Genomic DNA, 22,360 nt, shown 5'->3' with positions numbered 1-22,360 from the left:
TAATTTTTAGGCTAATATCCTTTTCTAAGTTATTATTATATATTACTATTACTTAATTGATTATCTACTGAAGTGTTAATTGTATAGTTGATTAAAAGTTATTGTTATTAAAATAAAAGAAAAAGTGTTTATAATTTACAGTAGTTTGAAACTGCCTACGTATTCTTCTTGACGGATTTTAAATATATATAAAGAACAATATACTTTGATTTCTTTCTCTACTGGAAGTTGCTTGGCTTAATTCTAGCACGAGTCACTATAGGATACAAAAATCCTGGTTAACATGCTATGTGAGAAACATAACTTTCTGTATTTCTTGCCAGTGTTACCTTATGTTCTGCTCTTATTCTGCAGCCAGTGGTTAAATGGAAGCTGCTCCTGGGATCTGGATGGTTTTTACTGACGCAAACGTGGCATAGCAGCTCCATCACATCAGGAGGTTGCAATGAGTGGAGGTGGGGAGCAGCCTGACATCCTCACTGTGGGAATCTTGGTCAAAGAAAGATGGAAGGTGGTAAGTATGTCTTCCTGCAATTCTTTTTCATTTTTAAAAATACTCCTGTTAGGATATTCAATCCAATTAGCTAGTGATTATGTCAACCATTTTGGTAACCAAACAAGCATTCTATTTCAAGGCTGCCAGCAAAAAAAAAGAGTATCATGCAAATTTCATTTCTGCAATAGCAATTCTGTCGCACTCAGTGTGTGTATTTAAACATATTTCGTAATCTAGCATAAAATAATTATTGATTATTTTTGCTGGGATTCTTGAAGTAACAGCAAAATTTCCTTGAGCAGGAAGATGAGGTGGCATAAGGCAGTGGACTTCAAGATTTTGTATGAAGAATCGCTGACCCCTATTAGTGCTCTCTCTGATTGTTCCTTGTGGAGTTCTCTGATATCCTGCTTTTTCTCTCTCCATTGAAGATTGACAACCCTGCAGTTCGATTGCATGAGAATATTCTATTGCAACCACTTTAAAAATAAATAATAAATAAATATGTGCACATTCTGCAAATTATATATAGATTTGTGGCCAGTGTAGAACTGAGAATTTTTGCTGCTCAGGATTTTGGTTTTTGTAATAATAAAATCACATCTGGAGTTTTTGAACATGACCATTTTTTTAAATCTATGCTCAAATTTTATTTTATGCAGATATTCTTCATAAAAATTCTAGTTTGGGAAGTAAACATAGGAAAGATCTTATAAAAATGTTTGTTCTTCTCTGTTTCACTCTCTCTGCCAGTTTCAGTTAGTGTGGCTCCTTGTATCAGTGCCTTTCTAGTCCCTTTTCTTTGCCTTTGGAGCTGGAGAAATTGGAATGTAATTATAGTTTTTTATAGGTAGATTTAAGACCATAATTTGGTGTGCAGTATAACAAAAAGCCCAAAGAAAAAAAAAGTTGGAATAGATGTACTTAAGGCTTGAAGCGTAGGAGGAGAAGAACAGTGGAGAAGAGGATGGAGAGAATGAGACAAGAGATGCTGAATGCAAAGATGGGAAGTGTGAAACTCATGTGCAGAGTGGAAGACTGTGGTGTAGATGTGAAAAAGTGCAACAGCACCCTTGTCAAGGTAGAAGACATTGAGTAGATGTAGCAGGATACCAGTATAAGCAAAAACTTCTGTCATAACTCAAAAGCAAGATGTTTTTGAACAGAAGGTGAAAAAGGGGCTGGGCTGCCTGAAAGGAAAATGGAATTTAAGAAAACCAGAGTTCAGCCTGCAATTGAAACTTGGGAGATATATGAAAAGCAATCGAAAGTCTTCTATAGGAATGTTGGCAACAAAAGGAAGACCAAGAAAAGTGTGAGCTCATTGCTTAATTTCGTGTGTGACCTACTGAAAAGGAGGTGAAAAATGATTTTTCTGTCATCAAAGAGAAGTTTATTTGTGCCTGAAATTATTGTGTGCCATGATTATTGGATGCATGTTAATGATTCTGGTGTACTTCATCTGAGGACAGAAATTGATCTGTTTATTAATATGGACACTTGTTTGTTTATTTTAGCCCACAAACAGAACAAAAAGCCTTTCAGAGGCAGTCTTGCCCCGTCTGGCCATGTCTCAAAGCTGATAAATTGAAATTACGTGATTAACTGCTCTAAGTCTGTAGAAGTGACAAAGGTGACTGTATCTCTCTATCCTGTTTCACCTTTCTAATGTGCATTTTCACTGTCCCCGCTGTACTTAGATTAGTGCTTATGCTGAAAACTGCAGTCAAATAGACATCTACGTTTAGCTGTTTGAGCCTGAGCAGATAGGTAGGTGGGTTAGTTATGAAGTCTTAATGTAATGTGCTGTCTACACAGTGCATGTTTTTAGCAGTGACAATGAGAGACTAGAAGTGAAAATTGCTAGGTAGTATTTAGTATGCTGCAGTCATATAACCTTAGCAAATCTACAGTTTCAAATGATGGTTAGAAAATCATGTCATTCATTTCAAGATAAAATATATTAAAAAAATTAAAATGAAAAGTAAGCCCTGAGGACTTTTTCTACGAGTCTTAGGATAAGTTCGTTTTGTCTCATTTTCTCCTGTATCAGTTGAACAATGGTAGCTACAGGAGACTTCACAATATAAGAACATTCAATGAAATAGCATTGACAATTTGATACTGGAAGAGACAGGTCTTTGTCTCTTATGAGCAGAGTTAAAACGCAACTATCAATATCTGCTCTGAATGTAGTGTATGCCAGGAGCATTCTTTTTGCTTCCTCCTCCAACAGATGAATTTTCTACTGGTGCCTGTTCCTTTAATATATCTGATAATAAGAATGGTGTTAGTGAACACCATTCTTATATAAGTAAATAAGTAACATGTAATATATGTATTCAAAGATAATCTTAGCCATTTTTAGTCATGTGTAAATCATTGCACAGAATAGAAAATTCTGTCTTTTTGTAGTAACTCCCAAGAAGTTTTGTACCTTTAGTATTCAGTGCTTATATTTCTGAGGGGAAGATAGCTTATTTTAAAATGTCACTGTACGTTTGTTTTTTGAAGGTCTGTGGGTAGCATATGGCTATTTGAGGAAAGCTTATATTCAGCATGCTGACTTTGGCCAGATTCATGCTGGGAGTTGTATTCTTATATTGTGTGAAATTGAGGAAGTTTAATGCAGATAGGTATTGTGTGTATTAACTTGTCTGCCTAGGATTCTCTTCCAAATTTTATGCAGTTAACCATATATTTGTAGATTTTTCAATAGCTCTTTACTTCGTAAAGGGTACAATTATATTAATCTAAAATCTAGAATAATAGTGTTTGCAGTTTGGAAGACAGTTGGAAGAAGTGTTGCTGTTTTGTTTCTTTCTGCTCCTCTTTTTCTAATTTGCTTTTTTTTCTTTTTCTTTTTTTTTTTCCCAACATAGCTAAGGAAAATAGGAGGTGGAGGATTTGGAGAAATTTACGATGCGTTGGACTTGCTTACTCGGGAGAATGTGGCACTGAAGGTCGAGTCAGCTCAGCAGCCAAAGCAAGTGCTGAAAATGGAAGTAGCTGTGTTGAAGAAACTGCAAGGTAGGACTGTACCTCGGATATACAGGAAGTAGCATGTCAGTGTATCTGTTAAAAAAGAATTAGAATCACAACGTAGTTGTAGTTTGAGTAAGTACTCTCCATGTTGTCTAAGTTTTTAATTATTTGGCCTCTGGAAGTTTTGCTACAATTAACCTTTTCTTTGAAACAGGATGAAATGAGAAAAAAAGATGAAAAATTAAATTGCTTTCAGAACCTGTGTTCAGCTTTATTCTGGATCTGTTTGCTCTCTTTATCTTTTTTTGCTCTAGATTTTTTTTTGTGTGTGTGTACAGAAAAAGGAGACATTTAAAAAGAGGAAACAAAAATACCGATTAAGCATTGAATTGCTGGTCCTTCATGTAGCACCAGTGATAAGAATACTCCTATTTCTTTTTCTCTTGTCAGTTTTCTTACAAAGAGTTTTCTAAGCTTGAAATTGGAAGCATAATTAAAAAAACAACAACAGTGTACAGGAAACAAGAAACAACAACAGTAATAAAAATCAGCCCAAAACCACAAATTTTAAATCCTGTAACTCAGAGAAAAAGTAATTATTAGTATCTAGAATACTTCTAGGGTTCAGTTCCTTGACTATTCAGAATTGTGGCTTTGGATGTTCACTTCCAATGTACCTTTTAATACTCTGAGGTCTGAAGCTAGTAACACAAGTAAGTGTGCAAAGGTGTCTCTTCACTGCTTTTCACAATATTTGAATAAAAGGAGTGTTTAAAAAGTGACTTTTTTCTTTAAACAATTTATTCTGAATCTGGAAGACTGTGACTAATCTGTTGGTCTGTGTCAGCAGCCAGATTTTTTCTGAACTCTGAGTTCGAATAAAACAAAATCTGCATGACATATGGTGCTGCCTAATCAGCTGTAAAGGTCACATTGCTACAGAAATTGACAGCCTCTATAGATTTAAGAGGGCAAGTATGTCACGTGTGATAGTGTTAACAAACTGTTCCTATGTTCGTATCTTTTTAAAGAATTTCACAAAAACATCTATTAATACACAGCTGAGTAAGAAGATTCAGGGAGTCTGTATTAGTTTTCTTTGAACATCAGCATCAGTCTAGAGATGTAACTTTAATACTGGTTGAACAACTTGAATTTTAATTCGAAATACTATATTGGAACCTTCTAGTTTGAATTTAAGTACAGTGAATTTTGAGTTCAATGGTTACAGAGGTTCTTTTTTTTCATTAAAAAATTTAACTTCTTTACCTTTTTTGCCTGAAGTGGTCATTTCCAAATATTGCTGTAGGACCTTACAAAAGTTATAATATTTTGTGTCAATCTTACTTTGGGAATTTAACTCACTAATTCTACTGAATCTTAGTAAATGCTGTCTAGATGCAAAAAACTGAGTAATGACACACCTGAACAACAGATCCGCAGAGGCAAATAATTCACATATATTATGCAAATAAAGACCTCTCAGGTTTTGTTAATTATTTTCTCAATAGTTGTTGAAATAATTGGAAGTTTTTACATAAATGAAAAACTGATTTAATAAAAGTGCTTTAGAAGACACTTTTTTGACAAACCTTCCTTATATGAAAACAATCTAAATAATATTATTTGTTTATTTTTTTAATCTCTAATTGTTCAGCTCCTTATTTTTAAAAATACAAAACAAACAAACAAACAAAAAGAAGAGAAGGCTGTGCTTTTATGATAGTAACGCAGGAAGTGACCGTTAGTTATTGCTGTTCAGACTACACAATACAGTGCAACTGCTCTGACTTTAGGTGACGAATGTTGTGGGTAATCAGGAAAGTGACTTTGGTAACTGACGAGACAAAGATGAACTTTATGGTAATGTTGAGATCTATAGTTCACACAGATATGTAGCTTGATTTTTGTGTGAGTGTATTTTTATCTGTACTTGATGGATTTTGTCAAATGGGATGTTGAATTATGGTAGAGCATACCAGTTTTCAGAAAATCTTGATGCTTAGGAGCCATTTCCATTAAGTTTTCTACCTTCGTAAGTTTTCAAAATGCTAAAAATCTGTTGGAGAAAGAAAACCAAGAAAAATGGATAACGTGGGGAGTAGAGAAAAACTTATTGTAATTGCTTCCCAAATAATATATGTTTTGTTTCTTGTATGGTATTTTTTTCTTATTTTTGATTATTTTTTTTTCTTCCATAGGCTTACAGATTTAGAAAATGTGACATTGTAGACAATTAGTTTAGGATACTTTTGTTACTACCTTCTAATAGCAAATGTGCAGTGTCAAAGCAACTTTTATCTTGTTCTATCCCTTTTTGCCACATGTCAATATAAGTATGTATGTGTATAATTCTTATTCTGTTCCCAAAGAGCTCATGCTGTCTTACTTTCAAGGTGTTGTAGATACTTTGAACATAAATCAGATGGAATGTAACTGTCATGAAAATCCTTTTCTTGCACATATTTGGAAGGTTTCCTCTGTGACTAGTAGGTAATGAAAGGCATGGTGTTGCCCCACTGTTAGCGTAAGGTGACATTGTTCAGAATTCTCATGATGTATGGGGCTGATTTATTTAAAAATACGTATAATCTCATGTATTTTCTGGGAAAATTAGGAAGAAATAGGCTTAAGGAAACAAATAGGTGTAATGTGTCCCAATCCAGCCAAACAAATCTTTCAGTCTTTACTAGAACTGTACACGTTCTCATGGTTATGATGATGCTTTAGAGCATTTCTGTACTAGAATATTATTTCACAGCAACTGTGAAACTGAAATGAGCATAGCTGTTGGCATAAGTGCAGGGCTGTAGTATTTTTTTTATTATTTTTGCTTTGAGACATTTTGAAAATTAAAGCAGTGTGGTCATTCTTTGCAGGAGTGAAATGAGTCATAACTTTGTAGATATGCAGTGAAGTGAATAATAAAAAACTTCAAAGAAGCTCTTATAAGACCCTGGTCTATCAAAACATGCTTGAATATATGAGTAGCTGTATGATTTATCTCATAATTATGTGGGAGGAGTATGTTGACTGATACGGCCATCTATTACAGTTCAGTTACCAATAGTTTCCTTCATTTATTTGGTTATTTACTTTTTCATGCCTATGATGCTGTCGCCTAATTCTTGTTGGCAGAATACTGTTTAACTCTTTAAATACGGTTTTTTAAAAGAAATCTGCTGCAACAGATGGTTGCACTATTTAATCATGTTGTTAGGCCATCTGTTCACACAGTCAGATCAGAGAAGACAGATTTGTCGTATCTCACTCAGCGAGAGTGAGACTCCCTCAGTTGGTTTCTGTCTCACAACCTCACCGACTCTTATCTCACTCATTTACATCTCTGCAGCATAATTTGATGATTGGTTCCCTCTGGTGTGGTCCACAAAACTAGCTGTAGCGATGCAGTGCAGCTTAAGGAATGGTTGTTGGTCCTCTCTGGCTAGAAATCTTTCCAAGGCCATAGCCATTTGCTGCAGCCTACTCATGTTTTTTCTCCTCACTCCTCTCCAGTCACAGGCTTACAGATGTTTTACACTTAGAGAAAAGGATCTCAAGGTATCTGCAAATGTGTAATAGGTACACAATGTTACACTAAAGTGTAAGAGAATTAGGTTATTTGAATAATGTGTTTAGGCCCTACTTCTGCCCTTTGTCACTTCTTCAGTTTTTTAATGAAAGTTAGTTTCCAAAGAATTTACCACACAGTTGGAATTGAGGCTTCAGATAAAAGGGATTTACTTGGACAAACCAAGTTTTGGACACTTACTGGAGTTCTTAGATAAGTCTCACCATGAAAAAGTGGACTGATGTGGTTCTCTGAACTTGTTACTTCAGCATATCCACAGTGACGGTAAAGTGAGTCGTGAATGTTTGAGATATGAATTCACTAACTGGAAATGGAAGCAATGAATATACAAAACTTCATCTTGAGAAATGTGCTGTAAATCTTTCGTAAAACTGTGTTGTCCGTGCTGCTTTCCATCTCACTTAAATGAGTGGAAGAAATAGAAAAAGCAGTGTTATTGTTTGGCACTTACGTATTTGTAGAAACTGTAGAGATTTCTTTCAAAATCAGTTTAGAAATTATTTTGAACCATGAGTTTTTTTTTGTTTCTTTGCTTGTTTTTAAATAATTATGGTTAAATGGTGTTTGGCAGGGAGCTTCCTGGGGAGCTATTAAGTAGGAACCTGTTCTGTCAAATGAGCTGGAAGTATTCAGAAGTTGTAAAACTAAGTTCTAGGGTTTTGTGTGAGCTTTTCTTGTTACTTACTAGGAATATAAAAGAGAAAAAACACATATTTTCATTATTATTGCCTAATTTGTTTCTTCTTATTCTTCCTTCAGGAAAGGATCATATCTGTAGATTCATTGGATGTGGAAGGAATGACAGATTTAACTATGTGGTCATGCAGTTGCAGGTAAGTGTACCAAACAAAGCTCAAATGTTTGTTTGTGTGATTTGTTTTATTACCCAAACATGAAAATAGTATGAAAACAGTATAATTTCAGAGAATAGCAAATGAATTGTTTTATTTTCAAATTTAATAAGTAGTAGGGAGCTAACTTAAATTGACCCTCTCCTTGTATCGTTATCTTTCATATACTCTCAAAGAGGAGAAAGTTTCCATCATTAGAAAGGTTTGATTATTGAAAGGAAGAGGTTTTCTGTGATAATGCACATTCGTTTAAAGACTTAATTTGGAGGTAGTCTAAAATATAGTATGCTTGTCTTTTCATCTTGTTAGCATTTTTGGATGAAAGTTTAAAAAACAAAAAAACAACCAACAACTCTTTGCAAGTCTATAAAAAAAAAAAAAGGATAAAATATGTGATTAATACTTAAAATTATGATATTGTGGTTCTGCATCATCTTGATTAATATGAATGGTGGATGAAGAAGTGGCTGGTCCTAGTGGATATGATACTGGAGAAAGAAATGAGCTGTTAGTCATATTGTTGATTGTTGGTTATTTTGATAGACCAATGGTTCTTTGATGTCATAGGAGTGTATTTAGTGCATTATATGAATATTTTTCATCTGTTTCATTAAATCATCTAAGATATATTAACTAATTAAGTAAATTACATACTTTTCCATAAACAAATGAATGTAAAGTTGTCTTTGTGGGTATTTTCTCTCTGACTTTTTTTCAAGCATCCTTGATGGAGAAATATGTGTGCTGTTTTCTAGAGATTATTTTGGTCCAAGTTATTTAGCTGTAGATACTAAAGATACTAAAATTAATATTTTTAAAAATAATTTGTAAATTTAATATTGTAGATATTTGGGAACATCTGCTCATTAGCTATGTTATTCTTGAATATGAAAACAAGTAATAAGAATATTCTGTGGTCAACCACTATAGCTAAAGATATGATGGGAAGACTTTATGTTATCAGTGAATGTTGTTATTAGGTTGTTTCGTTTTGATTTGTTTTTTTTTAAATGTCCTTTTAATTTGACAGGGTCGAAATTTGGCAGACCTGCGTCGGAGCCAGTCTCGGGGAACATTCACAATTAGTACCACTCTGCGGCTTGGGAGGCAGATCTTGGAATCTATTGAAAGTATTCACTCTGTAGGATTCCTGCACAGAGACATAAAACCGGTAAGTCTGACCATTAAAACAACACAGGCAAATATTATGTGGATGTTGGATGGCTGTGGAAATAAGAATGTGTTCTATTCTACAAGGGTGGCTGCAAAGGTAATGCCTCCCATTTTATAATATTGGCGCATGACATCAGAGGTGAACATCACTGATGTGGCAGTAGAGGTTGAACCTTCCCACCACTATTCCATTACTTTTTGTTGCCATGCTACAGATGGCAGCAGAGGGGCAGTTTGACAAAATGGTGGCTGACATGAAAGTGTGTAGCAAAGTGTGTAATTGAATTCTTCCATGCAGAAGAAATTATACCCATTGACATTTATTGATGTTTGCTGAATGTTTATGGAGACCAAACAGTGGATGTTATCACAGTGGTGCATTTCAGCAGTGGTGACAGTGACATGAAGGGCAAGTCATGTTCTGGATGGCCATGCATGGCTGTCACACCATGAAATGAAGAAAGTCTCAATCGGCTCACCCACGCAAATCACCAGATTATGACAAGGGAACTGTACAGAGCTGAACTTCAACTTCAATGTATTAGAAATGATGTTGGCAACACTGGAATATTGCAAAGTTCATGCCATGTGAGTCCCACGAATGCTCATACAGGAAGAAAAGTACGCTGTATGTGATTTTGTCATGACCTACTCAACGAATAAGAAGCTGAAGGTGACAGTTTCTTGGATTACATCATTACTGATGATGAGGTACAGCATCACCACTATGAGCTGGAATTAAAACAGCAGTCCATGGAGTCGCAACATGAATTTCTTGTTGAAGAAACAGTTCAATATACGGCCCTCAGCAGGTGGTAGAATGATGTGTATTGTATTAGGATAGGAAAGGGGTGATCCTTCTGCATTTCCTGGAGCCCAGACAAACCATCGATTTTTGAGCACAACGTCATGATGCTGACTAAGCTGAAGGCTTGAATTTCCCGAGTCTGGCAAGAGAAGAAGACAGTATTTCTCTTGAAGCATGATAATACCAGGCTCCATACCAGTATGAAGACTCTGGGGCACATTGCCATTCTTGGCTGGACTGTCCTAACCCCCCCCCCACTGCATAGTGAGGATTGGCACCTTCTGACTCAAGTCTGTTCAGGCAGATGAACAATGGACTCCATGGGCAACCTTTTTGTAGCAAGCGTGATCTCATAGCAGCTTTGAAATAGTGGTTTATCTCCATTGGGACAGATTTTTACAAGCATGGGATGCAGATTCTAGTACCTGTTGTCATTTCCACTGAAATAAATGAGGCATTACTTTTGGAATGATCTGTGTGCATGATAAAAGGGAAAAATGAGAAAGAATAGAAAACTAAATGCTTATTTACCAGAGTAGAATTTTTCTATTAATTAATGTTGTTTTGCAATGACAGTAACTTGTTCTTTTTCACCATTGCCTTGAGTACTTAGACCTCCTTGCAGTTTCCCACAGTTAACACTTACAGCTCTTATCTGTAGAGTAGTTCATGTGTTGATCACACATTTGTCAGTACATGGTTTCGATTGATTTTTACCCTCCATCTCTGAAATGGAGCAACGCTTATATGTAAATATAAATACGTAATTAGATAGATTTTGGGGGGAAAACCCAAACAAATTAATTTGCCTTTGTAGCTTTGTGTTTTTCATCAGAGAGATTTTCTGTTCTTGAAACTTTGCTTCAAAACTTGTATCTTGCAGTTTACTGAAACAGTCAAACTTTAGGAGATAGCATATTGTATAATTGCATACTTCTAATGAGAAGCAAGCAACAAGCGTTTCACCTTTTTGGAATGTTGCAATAATGAGTCTTCCAGTGTGGATGTTATCTATTATAACCTTTCAAATTCATCAAACTGAAGCTTTAAGCAATTCTAATACATTAAAAGAAAAAACAATTGAGCAACCTTCCCTCCTAAGAAATACTAGTTGCATTGTTCAAAGGGATTCCTATATGTTCCTTTTATCTTGTTACAGTTCTGCGTATTTTTTCTTCTGTTATGTATTAATGGCTGGTACTGTTAAGGTGGAATCAATGCATTTTTCTCCAACAAGATTTTCCATCAATCAATGACATTACCTGATGTGCATTCCTCCCTGCAATTTCTTATCACAATAAGAATTGTTTAGCACGTCTAGCTTGTCTCTGGCTTCCCTGCCCCTTCCATGATTTTCTATCTAGGTAAAAATTAGAAAGTGTTTTGAAAAGAGCTCCCTTGTCCAAAGGTATATTTTTATTTCAACTTTTTAGCTCTGAATGGTTATACCAATAAGCAAATAATCACTTTCCTATTTTGTTTTCTTTCCCTTGTAATAGCTGTGGGTTATTGGCAAAAAGAGTTCAGGAAAGTAGTACATGTATCATTAATAATCAACTAGGAAGTTGTGCTCTTTGCTGTAGCAGTGGAATCTGATACAAAAGATTCCTGTAGATTCCTGTATATTGCCTATTTGCTATTTTCTGGAATCTCTGCTTTTTCTTTCACAAAAGTGACAGATTAAGGTTTGAGTATTTGCTACTGCCTTGTGATATTTTGCAGCATATTGTGAAAACTCAAGATTGCAATGTAACTACTCAACCTTTTTTGTTCTTCTGGTGCAAAGATACATTTGTGACTTCGTTCAGGTATTATTCTTTTCGGATTTGCATGAGATACATTGTTCCCCAAGGCTCTGATTTTTTTTCCCAAAGATAAGTGAAATCCAGTCTGGGTTCTAAAGGACTTTAAGTACTGCGAGCTCCCTTAACACAAAAACAAAAGTAGTTTTTCTAGAGTTAACTTGGTGTAACTTCCATCTTGCTCAGATGTATAGATTCAGTTTCATGTTGCAGAATCATTTCATGTTCTATCTTTTTTTAATGTTATGTAATTTGAGGGTATTTTGTGGGAGATAGATTTGAAACAATACAGCCAATGTGTTGGGGTTTTTTTACAGGTTTAATGTGGAATGCTAATCCAGAGAGACAAAAAATTACTTCAGAATGAATTGTCTCCATAAATCCTCATGACTTTCCAGCTCTTACTGATTTTAAGTTTCCTTCTCTCACGTAAAAGAAAAAACATTTGCACTCTTTATTCTGTATTCCTTGTATATGTTATTAGTGCATTTGTTTAGGTGACCTTGTTAACTCATAGATCAGTAGGGTTTTTTCTTGTTTTTTTTTTTTTTTTTTAAATGCTCAGATCAGAAAATATGAACTAGTGAGGTGGATGGAAAATTCTTGCTAAGAATGTGTGGTCTGTAAGTAATAAGGTCAGGCAACAATCTATTTGGGCCTTCTAATCTGTGGTTCAGATATGGCAAACTGAGTGTCTGATGTTCTTAATGTTTTCTTCAAATTCGATAGGAGTTAAAAGAACTGAAAACATGGAAGGAAAGGTAGAGAAGTAGAACATGGATTTTCTGTGACAGTGTAACTGTGTTAGTATGTACACATTAAAATATATATACGTGTGTATGTATTATATATTGTGTATATACATATTGTATATAAAATGTATATCTGTATTTGTTTTTCTTCCTAGTCTAACTTTGCAATGGGACGTTTTCCTAGCACCTGTAGGAAGTGTTATATGCTGGATTTTGGCTTGGCACGACAATTTACGAACTCATGTGGGGATGTCCGACCAGTAAGATTCTTTTCAAAATTATCAATTGTTGATGTGATTAATTAAATGTGGTAATACACCATTTCTTTTTTTCCTGGAGAAGTGTATGAATGGCATTGAACTGGTTGCTTACATAAACTTGACAAGCATGATCCCAGATCAGAAATGCCAGCTGATGTATGGGTTATATTAAAAGATTGGCAGTTAGAGATGAATCTTGTTTCTGGTTTGAAACGCAGCCTACTCCATTTTTATGGGTAGTGAATCATTTGATTTGTGAAAACAAATCTGTATCAGAGTAGTGTATCAGCTCTGAATTTCACTTGGTAATGCATATTCTGTATTACAGAAAAAAATATGAGCAGGAAAAAAAAAACAGTGAACTGAATAGTCTTGTGAAAGGGAATGTCTAAATAATTAAAACAGTGATAGGACACTGATTATAATATTAGCAGGACATAGCTAAGTGTTTTTGGTATTTGTCAATGTGATGCAGTTGGGAGAAAATTGTTGAGAAAAGAATATAAATGAGGGCATTACAATTTAAGTACAGTAGAGCCTCCCTAATTCACTGGGGGGAGTCCTTTCAAAATTTCCAAGTTTCAAATCAGTATCGTGGTACATGGCAATGTTTAAATGAAAAGTATTGTCTTTATTGATTTAATTTGTTTTTATAATAATGAATACTGTACTGTTGAATGATTCATTGACTAATGAATAGTCAATATTGTGTATTGTATTTATTAATGTGGAACAATGTGAGTGATAGAATCTACCTGTACAGGATTTTCAATTTGATTTTTCCTAAGGAGTTGGGAAAGTGGCAAATTTTTGTGTGCAAATTACGAGGTGTATGAATTAGGAAGGTAAATTAGCGAGGTTCTGCTGTACTCTATTCCTTCAGCCATAATGCTGGACACTGCAATGAAAGCAAAGAGCAGGGGAGACCAACAGAGTGGCTGCTGCTGTTGGAAAGGTGAGCTAAACAATTTAAGTAGTTTTACATTTTTTTTTCTATTTATCAGTGTTCTTGTCTTCCGTATGTTTGTCTGCTTATAATGGTTTTTTTTTTTTAAAACAGACCTTAATTTTGAAAATAAAGCAATTCCCAAGATTCTGTAATTTCAGTGTGTACACAGGAACACGCACAGTGGTACTATTTTCAGAAAGCAAGTAATAACAGATATTATTATAATATTTCTGCTTTTTTTGGTAACGACACAACTCTTGCTTTTTGTTTTTCATTGCAGTGCCCTACAGTGTATCTGAAGTAATTATTCAGCTTAATCTATCTATAATTTTCAGACTATTTTATTATAACTTTCAAGGGTACAGTTCAAAGCAGTCAAGTTTGTTACGACTGCATTTCCCTCCAGAAAATCCAGATCCATCTGCACTGGCTAATGTTAGCATTTTGATTCTTCAGTGTTTTTGGTACTCACTGTATTTTTCATTACACTGAGGTGTCATTCAGTACACTGAGGTACACATGTCATACAATCTTTTTAAAGCCCAGAGGAGCAAGCAGTTTACAGCCTATTTCACTATTCTATTCCATAGTAGGATTTGCAATAGCAGGATTTTCACCTTTGTTATAGATTACAAAAAATGACCTTCATTTGTTTTGCAGCGGGCTCTATGACTGGTTTTTGAAGGTTAAAAAAAAAAAAAAAAAAAGACTTGAAGGAAGTGTATTGTACTGCTTGTCCATCAAGAATATGATGGAATCTATGTTTGCCTGGATCTTATGTTGACTGCAAATACTTTTGAGATACAGGTGTAGGTGGAATTAGGATGAAGAGTATGGAAATTCTGGGAATAGTCTATGACTGTATAAGCTTCTGAAACACATTTTTCTTGTTAAGATGGTACTAGGATGCAAGTATTTTGTGTAGATATAGAATGAAATTCTATAATGTAGGTTAATAGGACAACATGGGATTGGTGGCAGGAACCTTTTTTGGTAACTGAAAAGATTCAAAGAGTGAAAAACGCATCTGGAAAGTAGAACAAGAATTGCTGGAGATTATATAGGCTGTTATGGAAGGAGCAAATGATTTGGAGAATAAATTGCTAGAGAAAGGGAGGAAATGAAAATTTGAATCAATAGTATAGATAAGAAATGACTATTGCAAAGTGGGGTAATTAGAATTTAATTGTAGGGAGCCGGTTTCTAATCATCAGGCAAATACATTTAACACAATGTAAATTCAGTATGCTTATGCTCATGGTCTACTTCTGTTTTAATGTGAAGGTTAACTGCGAGTGTTCTTTGAGGTACTATTAAAATTACTACAAAGGAAGCAAAACAAAGGAAAAAATAAACAGCTATTCTTCACTCTCAGAAAGATTAATCTTTCTCTTATTGAGCGTTTAGAAATAAATTTGAGTTCTTAATTTAAAATCTGTATATTCAACTATCAGGTACTGTCACAGATCTGTTTTTTGTCATCTCTTTTATATAGACTGTAATTTCGAAATTACAGAATTGTCTTTGTTATACAAAGAAGAGAGTGTAACATGAAAAGCTAAGATAAAACAATTTGAAAAATATCCATGAGAAGTAGGCATCTAGGATAAAACCTTTTCATCCCAAATATCTCTGCTTTTTTTGCTACGGCATACACATCTTACTGACTGGCAGCATAAAGAATTACTCAAATTAACATGCAGTCCCTTGAGCCTGGTGATTTGGACTCTGCAAATGTGAATGAAGAAGGAAACTTTTTTTTTTGCCGTCTGAAAGAGTGATGTCTAGTATTGGAATGGGCTGCCCAGGGAAGTGGTGAAGTTGCCATCCCTGGAGGTGTACAAGAAATGTGTACCTGTGGCACTGAGGGAGATGGTTAAGTGGGCAGATGGACTAGATGGTACTAGAGGTTTTATTCCAAGCATAATGGTTATATGGTTCTATTATTGTTTGATCTGTATGTTCCCTCTGAGAGTATCGGAACTAGCAAGTTAAAGGGTAGTCTAAGGAACTCTCTTTTTGCCCACTTTTTGGGTCAAAGAAAGAGTTGCTCTATGACTGTTTTCCTCAACTTCCTCCTGTCCTCCCAGTGAATAGATTTTTGGTTGTTATTCAGTTGTTATTTAAACCAAAGAAAAAGCTTCAAAAGAGTCCTCTTCCTCATTGGTTTATTCAGCATGACCTTAATATCAAGTGTGTAAACTTTCCAGTAATTATTTAAAATATAGATTAAAAAACCACATTAGCATATATTCAGGAAATATTTTAGATCTAAATTTCTAGGTTTTATTTAGAAGTTTGAAATCTTAAACCACACCAAGCTGGAAGTTGTGATTTTTTTGAACAACTAGGAAATGTAGTACAGTTTCTCTGATAGGCTTTGCGTTAAAGGAATCACAAGATTCTTACTTTGAACATCAGCAGAAGTATTTAAATCTGAAGGAAATGAGTGTCCACCAGTATTTTCTGACGAGTTATCCATGCTCTTTACTGCTGCTGTCAACCACTGAGTAACAGACAGTAACAGAATTCTGAGACCTGCTAAAGCAGAAGATGCAGCAGTGGCTGTGCGGACTGACCCATAGAAAAAAGCACAGCAGGAAGAATGCGAATGCTTAGATCTTTTTATTCTCTGGGCAAATGGTTACAAAACTGTTCACATCAAACCACAAGCTGAACCACATTCAGATGTTTAGGTACAAAACCAGTTAAAGGCTGATTGTCTTTCTTTAGCGCTCTCAGGTTCTGAGGATTTTCCAGCAAGTGAATTTTAATCTTGAAATTTCACTTTTGGACAATGACAATTTCACTTTTGGTGTCCTGGAAATTACTTTAAGGAACTGAATTCCACACAAAACAAACAAACAAAAAAACAAACAACAACAAAAATATACACAAACCCTCCTTGAATGCTGTGCAGAGATGTGTTGCTAAATGTTAAAGCCAGGCATTAAATACATTTTGAAAGCTTTCAAAGTCTATCATAGTTCAGTTAAATACAGAGAATATATAGAGAAAATATACATTGTATATGCATAGTCTTATTTTGTATGGGTTTTTTGTTTGCTTTTCCTACTTTATGAAGATTTTGAAATGTTATGTGTTTGAATTACATGGTATTTCTTGTAATATTCTATAAGATTTTGATTGCTGAGGAGGACTAGAGAATGCTTCCATCTTACTCTGCTTGAGACGTAACTTGTCTTCTTGGCATAAGAAGATAGAGTTGTGGATTGTTTATTTCTGTGGTGAGAATGGAATGGAGTTCTTGTGGTACTGAAGGATTAAACACTGCATTGATTAAATCATAGAATCATAGAATCACCAAGGTTGGAGAAGACCTAAAAGATCATCCAGTCCAACCGTTCACCTATTCCCAATAGCTCCCACTAAACCATGTCCCTCAGCACAACATCCAGCCTTTCCTTGAACACCCCCAGGCTCGGTGACTCCACCACCTCCCTGGGCAGTCCATTCCAGTGCCTGACCACCCTTTCTGAAAAGTAATACTTCCTCATGTCCAGCCTGAATCTCCCCTGCTGTAGCTTGAAGCCATTCCCTCTGGTCCTATCACTAATGACACGAGAGAAGAGGCCGACCCCCAGCTCACTACAGCCTCCCTTCAGGAAGTTACAGAGAGCAATCAGGTCTCCCCTGAGCCTCCTCTTCTCCAGGCTGAACATTCCCAGCTCCTTCAGCCTCTCCTCATATGGCCTGCGTTCCAGACCCCTCACCAGCTTTGTTGCCCTCCTTTTTAAGATGGGCAAGAAAGTGGGATAATTTTGCGAATTAAAGAAGCAGCAATGAAGCTACAGTGCTGTAAGAAAAAAGATCGCTGTGAATGTTTTGTCCTCTCTGAAGGCCGTTTGGACCCACATACATTAAAGGTAGATGCTCATACATGCTTCTCAATATTCTTTTCAAGTAAGTGCTGTTAGAATCTGATCTGCAAAAAGTGTCATTACTTTAAAAAAAAAAAAAAAAAAAAAAAAAAAGCCAGAGAGGCTGTCCACAGACAACACCAACTAAAACTGATGCTCTTCTCTATATTTGCCCCAGTGTCTATTTAGAGTTTATGTCACTAACTTTTCCCTGGTAGTACTTTGACTGCATGCTTTTATAATAAGTAAGAGACTACACGTGAAGTTTTCAAGAATAGCTACTGAACTTTGCTTAGGGTGAAAGTTCAGATTAAACTAAGACACTCTCATCCACCTGCCATTAAGTTTAAAGAGTAGGCAGCACTGCAGTCAGCTTCAAGAGTTGTAAAATTTATCAGGTTTCCATTTTATGTAAAGGGCAGGAAGATACGGTATATCTTCAGCAGTCCTTGATACATTCTCTTTTTTCAGTGACACCAATTGAAGCAACATTCAGGAACAACCCAGACATCTTTTAGAATTACAGTATTAAATGGCAATGGATTACATGAACAATACACCAAAAAAACAAGAAATGTTACTGAGACTTGTGGCATATGAAGTCTATAGCAAATAATTGGCTAAAGTATGTTAACTGAAGAGACCATTCTTCCAAACCTGTCCAAATCTACTGAATGTCAGATGCAGCAGGGTAATGGTCTATATCATTTTGTTAAGTATGCTGTACAGTGGTTGTTTCATCTTATCAAGAAGCACTTTGTTGCTGACAGGTACCTTATGCTGTCTTTTCCCACTGATGTTCTTTCAGTCTCTAACAGCGCATTACACAGTGATGTGATTAGTTGAAGACTGAATGTTTTCACTGAAACAAGTAAAAAGATATTTTTCTTCTTAAAATCTTTTCATATTCCTCAGTTCACTTTCCTGTCTTTAACATCCGTTGTGACTTGCATTTGCAATAAACCTTTGAATTCCCCTTCTTCATTTCATTTTACCTTCAAGTTATCAATAAAACATACTATTTGCTCAATGAAACTTGTGTAAACTTCTCTAAAACTCATCCACGTGCCTTCTCTGTTATGATAAAATTTTCAGCAATCCCTTGGTTATTTCTTTATCATTTACACAGTTTCTTCTATTTTAACCTTCTATTTTGGCTGTCGTTATCGAATGAGTAGGTGTGGGTTTTTTTTTTTTTTTTTTTTTTTTTGTTACTGGAGTCGTGTTTCACTAGGGATTGCACTGCTGTGTCTTTAGGCTGCTAGTGATGAAGGTGACAAAGAAGTGTTGTGATAGTTAGTTGTAGGTGCTAAGTACCTGCTGAGCTTAGCTGGAGGCACCCTTGGCATGGAGCGGGAGCTGTGCAGCTCCTCAGGCAAGGAACCCCAGGGCTTTGTAACGCTCCTGCAGGGTTCATTTGCTGAGGCTCAGCGAAGGTTCTGTTTATTACTTTTGTACCTAACTGGCGATGCTGTTGCACAATCCTCCTTACTGTCATAGAAATATTCAGGTTGCAGGAAGGCTGATGAAAGAAGTAAATTGTGTTAATAAGTTCTTATCTATATAATATTTCTTTCCAGCTTTTGTACGTTGTTATACTCTAGAGTACTCCCTTCATAAGTTGTCTGAGTTACCAACCATTATCTTATACTGTAATTTCAAAGAAATTACTTAAACATTTACTTTGAATAGTCTCTCCTAGGATTTTAAATAGATGTTGTGTCTGGAGATGGGCTCTTTTATTAAGCTCCAATAACAGAGAACGAATTTGCTTTGTAAAATGTATTTAGAAATAATTTCTACCTTGTAATTCATGTGCAGTATATATTTAGGCTGTTGGTGGATAAATAATTTTGGGAAAAAATGCATGGCAAAAAGATGTAGAGTGAACAAGAAGTAATAAAGAAAATAAAGAAAAATTTAATATCTGTATGCTGTAAATCTCAGTTTATTGGAATAATGTTCTGATTGTGTGTTTCTGCAACAATTAGCAAAAATCAGTTCAGCTCTTGTGGCTCAAATAAAAACAGAAGAAGGAACAGTAGAGATGTATGTGATGTAATTCAGCTGCCAAATAGAACTCCGGGAAGAGTGAAAAACTTTTTACTGCATGTTCTTTGTTTCTAAAACAAATATTTTTATTAATAAGTAATGATTCAGAGGCAGTGTTGGAAGAGAGCACCAGGGTTATTTTCTGGAAACCTGACAATCCCTTCCTGTTACAGTCCACTTCTCCTATTTCATGTCTATAATGTTGTGTTTTCTACATTTTGCTACTGTAGAACAAAGAAAATGTTTAAAGAATAAATAACTTAAAACTACACTTTTAGTTTTTTCTTCACTAAATCTACATCACGTAGACTACATTACGTGAATTTTTGGAAATAGATGAAATTTGCAAGATTTCCTTCTGAGTTTTGATCTAAGTACTTAATAGTTAAGAACTTGTAAAAAAAAAAAATGAAGTACTTTAAAGAAAACAAACTTTGTTTCAGTGAATGGAGTCTAAGAGTCTAAACTGAGTTATTACAGCTGTGTATATTCTTTATAATTTTAGTCATATAGTAAAGATTAATATTGAAAATCAGAGATGTTGTATGGAAAGGAATAAGCATGTAGGCTCATTCTTAATCTCCTATATACTCCTTAATTCTTTTCTTCATATAATCTGAGTTGATAAGACTGGAAAGTAGTTAATTATTAATTTTCTTCTTGAATGACAGGAAAAACTGAAAAAGTCTTAGGTTTTTATGTCAAAATGTGCTAAAGGGAAGTATTGTCTAATGGTTATTTTCTGGAGAGACTAAGCGAAGAGCCATTCGTTTTTTTTCTTGTCATTGTTTTCTATAAGCAGGAATCTGCATGAGTTGGAAGAGCTGTGAGACTAGTCATTTGAGGCTGCATGTCTGAATTAATGCTAGTTTACAGGAAAGAAGAGATTTGGTTTGTAGAGCTTTGTGCAGGCATTATTTTCTTCCAGACTATTAGGTTTCAAAAGTTTTTGAAGTCACGCATCATATAAGTGGTGTTATATCTACCAGTGTCATGCTATTTACAGTATTTCTCTGCCAAAACTTCCTTCAGAAAGAAAGAAGACTTTAAGATACAGTCTTAAAATATGTATGTTGAATTTTTTAATAACTGCTGAACTTGATTTTTGCAAGTGTGATTGAATTAGTGTCAAAGAAAAAATGAAGGAAATAATCCAGCTGGTGTTGTGCATGATAGTATGCAGTGAAAAAGGCAGGCAGTGAGTTAATGTAAAAGTTGAAAAAAAAAAAGCACAGTGAATCAAGCTAAAGGGTGACACAAGTAGAGTGAATAGATTAATTTCATGCAGTGTGATATTATTTTGTAACATCTCTATGGAGTATTCTTGCAATGATGAAATGAAATGAGAAATGTAGAACCCCCCCCCCCCCCCCCCCCAAAAAAAAAAAAAAAAACAACAACAAAACCACACACACTAAACAGCAACAACAAAATCCCAAACACCTAATGATGGGAATTTCATTGAGAGGAAGAGTCTTTGTGGTTTGGGTGATAAATAGAGTTTACAATCTATTAATATTCTGCCTGAAGGAAAAGGCTGATGAATTGTTGAGATATGAAAAGAATTTAATTCTTATAGTACAGTACTTTGTTATTCTAGGGGTATATTGTTTTTTTTTTTTTTTTTTTCCTTTTCAGTGATGCATGGAACATGGATATAATATCCTAGCAATCAGAACAATTTAATTTAGAAATTCGGATATGTGGTATAACTGTTCAATATTCTAATACAGCAGTTCCTTTATTTCCCTTAGAATGGTTAAATGCTTTAGGGAAGAATAGGCTACAACTGTCTATTTCCTGCTAGGATTTGGTATTATATTTGAAAAAATCTATTCCTTAAATGGTGAAATTGACTATTTTCCTGTCGCTTTATGTACTACTTCCTTTATGCCTTTCAAATGTCACTATTTTCAGCTCTGTACTACATCCAGCCTTTCTGACCAGGATCCTAATAGTTGATGTTAGCAATTCTAGGGATAGGCATGTGCTCACTTGCCGCCTAAAACGCTGATTGACCAACTGATCGTTGTCTGTTGAGATGGATGTGAGCCATTTCTGTTGAATTTTAATTGACTGCCGCTGTGTCACAGTACTAATTTAGGTTCTCTAATCACCAATTTTCATTAAACTTGCAGGAACTGAAAGTCTTTGAGAGCTGTCCTATTTGCTTGAAATTAAAAGCTATTATAGTGGAAAGACAGATGGCTTGATCTAGTAGAATTCCTTTCCTGGTGAAAGTAGAAGCAAACCAAAATGAAAACAGAATTTCTAGTCTTTTTAATTCTTTCTGAGCTGTGAACTCCTCTGATTTATGAAAAAATATTATGAATGGTTTAAAAAGAAAACATTTTTTTAATATACATTAACTTGTCAGCCTTAATTTTGCAGTCTTGAAAGAAGTCTACTACTGAATTAACTTTGTACGATAGTATCGTAGTAGGTCCTATATGTGATACATACAAACAAGTAAAAAATTAGGATCTGAGTTCTCTCGTCTGCTAAGAACATAGGAATTCTGGTAATGCAGTAAAAGCTTTTTTTCTTCTGGAGATGAGAAAAACATTATTTCGTCTGTTTGGAGAAATCCCCTGCTAGTGCATTAGCTTGCTAAATAAAGTTGCTGGTCTTCCTCTTACGGTAATTTCTCCTCCATCTCCTGGTATAAGAGAAATCACATACAGCAAAGTAAACATGCACATGGAAGGTGTGAGATGTATCCTGTGTGATTTTTTCACTGGAATAAGTTTAGGTTTGTG

At 35.0% G+C, this 22,360-nt stretch overlaps 1 protein-coding gene across 1 annotated transcript in view; it reads left to right on the top strand.

Moving 5' to 3' along the window:
* Positions 1-445: 445 nt before the first annotated feature.
* TTBK2 (tau tubulin kinase 2) overlaps positions 446-22,360 on the top strand; it is a gene marked incomplete at both ends in the record, with an annotated part of 56,455 nt that continues 34,540 nt past the window's right edge. The window contains 5 exons of the mRNA XM_079537611.1: positions 446-514; positions 3,379-3,526; positions 7,833-7,906; positions 8,955-9,095; positions 12,615-12,719. Coding sequence (XP_079393737.1) covers positions 446-514; positions 3,379-3,526; positions 7,833-7,906; positions 8,955-9,095; positions 12,615-12,719 — 537 coding nt within the window. The remainder of the gene's footprint in view (positions 515-3,378; positions 3,527-7,832; positions 7,907-8,954; positions 9,096-12,614; positions 12,720-22,360) is intronic.

This window comes from Tetrao urogallus, assembly GCF_951394365.1.
Source record: "Tetrao urogallus genome assembly, chromosome: 6".
Taxonomy (NCBI): domain Eukaryota; kingdom Metazoa; phylum Chordata; class Aves; order Galliformes; family Phasianidae; genus Tetrao; species Tetrao urogallus.
The sequence above is the reverse complement of the archived record's forward strand: the minus strand, read 5'-3'. Positions and strand labels throughout refer to the sequence as shown.